This window comes from Urtica dioica, chromosome 1 (assembly GCF_054948205.1).
Source record: "Urtica dioica subsp. dioica isolate 48M chromosome 1, U.dioica_male_clone48M_v1_H2, whole genome shotgun sequence".
Classification (NCBI taxonomy): Eukaryota; Viridiplantae; Streptophyta; class Magnoliopsida; order Rosales; family Urticaceae; genus Urtica; species Urtica dioica.
Window position 1 is genome coordinate 22,219,498 of NC_142756.1, and position 8,114 is coordinate 22,227,611.

An 8,114-nucleotide genomic window follows, 5' to 3' on the forward strand; every position below is an offset into this window, starting at 1 on the left:
CCGCGACAGTGACGGCGTCCGAGAACCCAGAGGGGCGGCGGCGGCGATTAGGGTTTTTTCCTGTGTTTCGAAGTTTCTCTCGTGCATTCAATACGCTTGACTTGTGCTTAATGTCTGTCAGAAGTGCTTGGGTTTATTTTATTTTTTTAGATGGAGTTGGTCACTATTTATGAGTCTATGACATCGACAATTGACTATCGATTTATTATTTACTTATTAATAGCGACTTTACATGAACTCTAATGATAATTTTCAATAATAAACATGAAAGTTATTAGTCACTCACACGTGTTTCAGAGTTTTTTTTCTCCACCAAATAAAAACATTTTTTTTTCTTAATTTACAATCTATTTAATATACAACTTTAGTCTTGGGTAGGAACTAGGAAGATTCTCCGCCAATATAATTGACCCAAATGTTTCAAAAATAATTATGATTGCAAAGCTGAAAAGAAAAGCCTCTTTCTTTATATAAATCGATCAGGATTGTCTTCATCAATACAACACGAAATTGACAAAAAGGTAAGAATTGGTTTTGAAAATCTACTGCATAAAAAATACTAAGACGTGCGTTTACGCGATCGTTAACTCTCGATAACTGACAATTCATCTCTTTGACTTTCTAAGCTTTGACAAATATTGTGCATTAATAATTAGCCATAGCCGTATATGGGGAACAAGATTATAGATGATTGGTGATTTGAGTCCCATATTTAGGAGCATTGAAGTAAGATTCTTTTTGTTTTGCCAAATTAAAGCTGTGTCTCATAACCATACAGTTTAACTTCAATCAATTTCCTCAAAAAAAAAAAAAAAAAAAAAAAAAAAAAAACAGACTAGTTTGATTGGCTTCTATATTTAATTAAGGCACTGCTCTGTTGGATTTCTTTATCGACTAGTCTAAGCAATGCGCTTTGCGCGAGTAATTTATAGTATTTATAATATTTTAAGTAAGTAAGTTAATAAAAGTAAATGTATTGTTATTATTGTTGAAGTATAAAATGAACTAATGAACGAAATATAAATTTGTCAATCCTCTTGCTCCACTATATTTTGTATATGAATCCCATAAATTTCATAGTTTGTTGTACAAAATCATAACAAAAAGGTGTTTTATTTTGTTCATTTAGCCAAGTTCTAAAAAGCTACAAGTCAATACTTGCATTTGGAGTTAACAAAGTTCATTGGATTTCACCAACAAGATGGTTGAAGGTCATAAACAAAATAATTACCACAATTTTTGATAGAAAATTTACAACCAAGACACAAAAGCTAAAGAAAAATTTATTCACTTTGTTAGTGAAGTGGAGACAAAATGTACAGCCCTTACAACCTTTTTCCTGATTTCTTATAATTACAAGATTCAAAATAGCTAGACACCAAGGATCCAAAATCAAAAGGGTGCATTCTAAAAGCTCGTTATCATAGAAAATGTGGGTCTTTTTGAACAAAAAAGAGTAGGCTAACATCCACACCAGTTAGGATTTTTATGATTTTGGCTTTTTCTTTAGTCTGGTGTTTTCATCGACTTCGGAAGCCTGAGGTGTAAACTTGTTTTCTTCACTTTGGGAGGGTGGAATATGTACTTCATCTTTGTTGGTGGCAGCTTGAATGGTTTCATCTTTTTTACCCGTCAAGGCGCTTGAAAAGACACTATAGCGTTGTTAGTGTCTGAAAGGGAAGGAACTATACCTTGTGTTTCCTTTGGTTCAGCTGCAGCAATGGCATCATTATCCTTTTGTTGAGATTTCTGTTGTGGAAATGCTTGAGTACGAAATGGCAGAATAAAGTAAATAGACAATTAAAGTTAAAAAAAAACGTGATTGCCATATGTTTAATAATACGTCGAATTCGGTTTTTATGTCCAGTTAAATAAATTCTAAAAGTACGCTCATTTTTACCAAATTACCCTTGAAATTGATGAAATATGCTGATAATCACCAATTACTACACATACATATATGTATATGTATAACATGAAACTTCTCAAAAACCAATTCATGAAATGATTTTGAGTAGTACCTTGGATGCGCCATCAGGCATGTCTTGGATGACACATCCGAGGGAAGCCTCCTCGAAGAGTCGTGGCTCATCCCGATCGAGACGTCGATCATGGCCCACACTCCCTCCTCGTGTTGCTTCACAACCGTAGAAACTTCACCGCTCGAACCGGCACCAACGGCGACAGAACTTGAAGCTCCGGTTGCATCTTAAGTCCGCACAGCAATAATAATTATTAATATTAATATTCAAAACAATAATGATAGTAATAATTGTACGCATTCCACTTGGAGCAATCTGTTTCGGTCCCGCCCATCCCGGTGGATATTATTTCGACCGTGGCGGCCCTAGCCACCAAGCACGGAAACATCTCCATCCATCGATTTCTTATAGTATACAAAGATCAATATCGTATTGGAAACAAAAAAAATGTGAACGGGATTCGTGTATAGTTATTATGGCTATAGTACCGCGTCCATGAGCGTGTCGACGTGGGTCAAGCTGTTGATGGTCACAAGGGACGTGTCTCTGGTGGCCTCGGACACGTAGTTCCCGGGTTTAGGGCCGATGCAAGGAGGGAACGATCTGACGTACTCGTCGAAGTTGAGCGACTCTCTGTTGCCTTGGTTCGAGTCCTTGGTCCAGAGCGGGGAATCAGCCTGAGCCATCTTCATGAACTCGTCCATGGCTGCCAGAGCGAGGTCGATGAGTCCGGACCGCTCGAACTGAATCTCGTTGCTCGAACCCATCCCGAGCATCGTCGGAGGATGAGAGGACTTCATCATGGAGGGTGGGCCGAAAGAGAGCCCGTCGAGGCCCATATTGGGCATCGAGCAGAAGCCCGAGCCAAAGCCGTTGTTGGGGCTCGGGAGAGGGATCGGGGCAGCCATGGAATAGAGAGAGGTGGGCCGAGGAACTTGGTGGCGAGAGCGCATATCCGGTTGAGCTCTTCTCTGAGCCGCGCATTGTCGATCCTTATCTGGTGCTCCTAGAACGATATCTGGCCCGGGATCGTGGGCCCGCCGCACTGGTTGCACATCGGGCTCGAGATCTCGTCTTTGATCATGTTGTTCTCGGCTCGGAGCTTGTCGTTCTCTTGCCTCAGAATTATGTTCTCATGCCTCTCCAATTGAGTCTAAAAAAATAAAAAATAAATTGAATTATAATCATAAATATTCATCAATTTATATAGACTAAATGGGTTTTTACCTTCATTTGAGTTCGTCTGTTTTGGAACCAGAACTTGACTTGCTTGTGAAACTGAAAATAGTGTTTGTTGTGTTGATAAAAAAGAAATAACAAATCAATAAATTAAAAGACGACGTTGTAATTAACCAACAACAAACAAATACTTGTTTGATGGATCCCTTGGAATGATTATATAAAAGCCCACGAAATTAGGTATGGTTGAACATAGAAGAAACATTAGACATTGGTTGAATTTCTTTTTCTTCTCAACTTCAGTTATTTCGTCTATGCAAGCAATACCGAGAACTGCACTGTTATAAAACTGTAACTTGCATCATCAGGGTCACACAAAAGTCTCATATATTAGGATAAGAGAAATCTATTGGAAGGCGAATAAAATTACCTCGTGGCAACTAAAATCAGGAGAAGTATTTTAGTAGAAGAACATGTAGTCTTAACTATAGAATCAATGGATGCATTAACAATTGGAGCAACACTTATTGAGGAGTTAAATGTTTTTTTTTCTTCTCTCATTTAACAAGCATGTGCGTATTCTACGTGCATTGGCCGTTTGGCTGTGTTTTTCTTGATCTAGTGGTGCTCGACAGAACCACAGATGTATAAAATGACATACATGGATATCCCGTGACGAGAGCATAGTCCAAGTCGAAGCCCACGATAAATTTTAATCCGGGGAAGAGCCGGGAATCAGATCTTTAGCTCCAATGGCATAACACTATTTTTGAGAAAAACAAGACTTAAGATTTACATCCTATGTTTCTGTACTCTAAGAGCCACTTGTTGGTCTATGGAGAAAAGTTGGAAGTAGCCTTGCTCTTTATTATCTATGTTATAGATTCTTTGCAAGAAGTTTAACGTCTATCTGATTCTTTCTAACCAGACACCACTTCATTTTAGTATACTTCAATTGTTATATTTCTCTATGTATTACTATTACATAATAACTGTGTGCTTTCACTTCTGTTCACTATGGACACTTTTGTTGTAAAGAATATATGTACATCTAAAAAAACATGTGAAAAAGAATAACGAGAAACAAAATCAATACACCATTTAGAGAGTTTCCATGTGTGAAGAACTTTTCTGGTCGTCGTCATAGTAGTTGAAAGGTAGAGACACCGATTTGAATGCTCGGTACTTTCCGACATTGTTCAAATGCTCATTCTCAATCCTGACACACAAGAAACATATGTTAAAGATTCAAGAACATTCAATTCTTTACTTGGCATACAAGAAACATTTGTGAACTACAAGTAACTTGAAGAAATTCTAAAGGCTGCGACGAACGATTTCGAGGATCGCAACCATCGCTATAGATAAACGGAGCTTCTCTGATCCCCAAAACTGTCTGCATCCAAGCCAGCCTCAGCAAACAGTTCAACACCTACATAAGAAAATCACAACTATTCGATCAAGATCGTGAAAAATACAAAATAAAAAGTTTTGTTTTTCAGCTTACAATGGTCACAAAGTAGACCACTTTGGAATGATGAGCTTGTCTCTAAGGTAGCGGTTTGTCGACTTCCTTTTGAGAAAACCCCAATCAATGACGATGTACCAATAATTAACGTAGATCGTGGAAATGCTAGACGTCACCGCGACCATGATCGAAAGGATGATGATCGCGCTCCTTTGCACAGCTGCCAGGTTTTCACTTTCAAGAAAGCGTTGTTCTTTTTCTCAAAAAGCGTCCTCACGGCCTGATAGGTGCGTTTCGTACGCGTTAAACTCATATCTCCCAACTTGAATTTCACACGTTTTGAGTGACTATTGGTGTGTTTGATGTGTTTTTGAGAGATTTATATGTTTGTAAGGCCAATTGGGAGTTAAGGAGGTTAGTAGAGCATCAATGACGTTACAGAGCAATTTCGATGTGATTCGAAGACTTTTAAACAAGTTAGTGCGAAAAAAGAAACACAAATTCCTCTTCTACATGATTTTGATATTATATATCAAATATTATGAAATAATTATTTCCACCATTACATAGAACTTTCTCTTAACTTTTCAATGCATATTTATTTTCAAAAATCGGACATCGAAGCTAGGAGTTATGACCATTTCAAAAACGGTTGGCGTTAGGAAAAAAATGTTGGGAATATTGCCCACTTGAAGATAATAAATAAATGATTACTAAATTCGATAATAAGATTACTTTATTAGCATTATATGATTAGTGGGTTGAGTTCTAAACAATTAGAATCAATAACAACTATCTTCCATAGCCTCCGTATTAAACTGAGTCACGTGCTGGGCACCTGAGTTCGGGCGGTGAGCTAAAACGAGGTCGATGACTGATATAGACCTGGAAAGCTATATCTAAAGTCATATATATGGAACACATAGGTGAAGGCTGATCACTATGTGGGAGCATTCTACACTTGTGGTAAGTGTACGACTTAGACAGATCTTGGTGTAGATGTGTCGTTTAAGGACCGTTACGACACACTAACCGAGGCCACTATGATGGTGACAGTGAGACTTGATCTAAATCCTGAAGTGATCATGGACACTGGGTTATGTTACTGAGCTCTTTGACTCATTCGCTAAAAGGCTATTCATGCTAATCACAACTTATGTCTTGGGAATCTCTCAGAGCATGATTCGAGTGGGAAGTGATTTACAGATACGGAATCCAGCCTTCCTGAAAGAAGGTTAATGTTCACTCACCTAAGGGTTGATTCCACAACCTATAGATTGCTAGCACTTTCGAAGTAAGTAACGTTCGAAAGAATCTTTCGTTGGGGAAGCAACAATGCTTAGGGCTGATATGTATCAAGAGAAGTATAACGGATAAATTGACTTCTCTTTACACGGGTTGAACCTGGAGGATCTTGATCACGAACTGACTATATCAGTGGACACTCGTCACGATGAGTAAATATAATTCTAGTATAAAGGAGATTCATTCTTGGCTTACAAGGTGGAGAATTTGACCAAGATTAGACGAATCGATGGAAAAAGAGAAAGGACTATTTCGTCTTTTTCATCGGATTTGTTAAGCTTCTATTACTAGGTCCATAGTCCCCGATTCGGCTCTGATAAAGGCGGATAAGAACTTTCGTATAATAATGTTTATCATTATTAATCTCACTTGCTGTAATTGTGATTGACATCATTAATTCTGGAAAACGGGTATTCGCAGAATTAAATAAATATTTATTGTAGAATTCTTTATTTATTGTTTGATCAAGTAAATAAACAATTATTAATTATTTGTTTATTGTTGGACCAAGTAAATAAATAATTAATTGGGTTTTAAGCAATTGGGCCTTGCACACATGAAAAATTCGAATTAGGGTTTTGGTACTAGGAATTTGCGCAAATCCCCTTTGCCGTGTGCCATCAAGTTTGAAATTTTCATAATTGGTATTTACCAATATTTTCTCTTTAGTTGTTTAAATAAAAGAGAGAGAATAATATAAGATATTGTCCTATATTTTCTCCTTATTTAAAGGAAAGTATTTAGGAGAATATATAAGAATATATTTAAAGAGAAATAATATATTCCCCTTTATTCTCTCATTAAATAAAATATTCTCTATTTTAAATAGAGAATTAAAATAGAGAATAATATCCCATAGATATTGATCTAATGGATGAGAGAAAAAGTAGGATTCACTTGTTGAGATCCAAGGGCCTAGATTTAATCCACCAGTGTGAACACAATAAAAAGAAATAAAATATTCTGGAAGATTTCATGAATATCTCCTTTTACTACTATAAATAGGGGTTCATGAGAAGGAAAAAATAAGTAATTTTTTTTGTGAAAATTTCGTGCATCACTAGCCTCCCTTGGCCGTGCATCTGCCTCTCCCTCCCCTCGGAAATTCGTTTCCATTCTTTGTAAAATAAGAGAGAGATCTCGAAACACCTAGTTTCGTGATCTAGTGAGATAAAGACTGTGCCCACTCATCTTTCTTATTCGTCTCGGAGATTACGTTTCGGAAGACTAAGGTTGTCATCCTCGAGTCCTTCATCAAGACGACGCAAGGAGTACGCGATTGGTTTAGGAGCGTTCTGTAGCTGAACCGAAAATCAATGTAAGTACTCGTTTTGTTTTGCTCAAATCGGTTGATTGATAAATATGCTCTCGTGAATTAAATTAATTAAACATAACTAGATCTTGTTAATTATAACCATAATTTAATTAGCTTATGATCAGCGTAATTAATTATTTTTCCGCATTAATATGGTTATATGGTGCAATCATCTCAAACGAGTCGCATCAGAACGATTGTTCGTTTCTGATGCAAGCCCGATTCACCAACAAAAATGAGGCACTCCGCGCCGACAAAATGTGACGAAACTAGCTCCCGAATAGCCAACACGAAATGTGCATAGCTGAAATCAAAGGGTGCGCGCCGCGCAAGTCCTAGGGCGTGGCACACGGACATAAAAACTGCATAAGTTAATTTCCTTTTTTCCTCGACTTTCAACCGTTGGATCAAATTCAATGGTTCCAAGGGCTCCGAAAACATACCAAAAATACTCTCTCTATATATATGTACTAGACTTTCAGAATTCATAAGTAAGATTTTATTTTATGTTTTAGAATAGTGTTTGGCTCAATGGGAGAGAAGGAAAGTCGGAGAAGAGGCCGTTCAACACCACCATCACCACCACCACCACCAAAATCAACGTTCTTCCATATTCTTCTCTTTAATTCTGAAACTCTAATTTATTATAAGTTATTTTAATTTATTTTCGTGGTTTGGTTTTATTTATTTTTCTTTTTTGTTACTCTCATCTCAATGAACTATCCCCCGAGAGGGTGATGACTTAACTTTATTTTAATATGGTTGTAGATTCGTTATGATTTGATTGAAATATTTTTTTGTTCATCTTCTCTATCGCTTGAATTAATTCACTGCTTAATGCTTGTATGAGATTAGCTACATCGTT

At 37.0% G+C, this 8,114-nt stretch overlaps 1 protein-coding gene across 1 annotated transcript; it reads right to left on the bottom strand.

The window, feature by feature from the left end:
• Positions 1 to 2,139: 2,139 nt before the first annotated feature.
• Positions 2,140 to 3,256, bottom strand: LOC149407783 (homeobox-leucine zipper protein ROC5-like). Its single transcript, XM_089622031.1, has 3 exons — positions 3,210 to 3,256; positions 2,471 to 3,135; positions 2,140 to 2,208 (listed from the first exon to the last, which is right to left on the bottom strand). The coding sequence occupies exons 2-3, from the start codon at positions 2,933 to 2,935 to the stop codon at positions 2,140 to 2,142; spliced, it is 534 nt and encodes a 177-aa protein (XP_089478157.1). The 5' UTR covers positions 2,936 to 3,135; positions 3,210 to 3,256.
• Between the last annotated feature and the right edge of the window lie 4,858 nt (positions 3,257 to 8,114).

What these genes read in the sequence shown, in the direction of transcription:
- LOC149407783 (XM_089622031.1), bottom strand. Translation starts at nt 2,935, where the DNA reads ATGCGCTCTCGCCACCAAGTTCCTCGGCCCACCTCTCTCTATTCCATG. An exon ending in TCGACACGCTCATGGACGCG is followed by an intron (nt 2,209 to 2,470) that starts GTACTATAGCCA and finishes TGCGGACTTAAG; the next exon opens with ATGCAACCGGAGCTTCAAGT.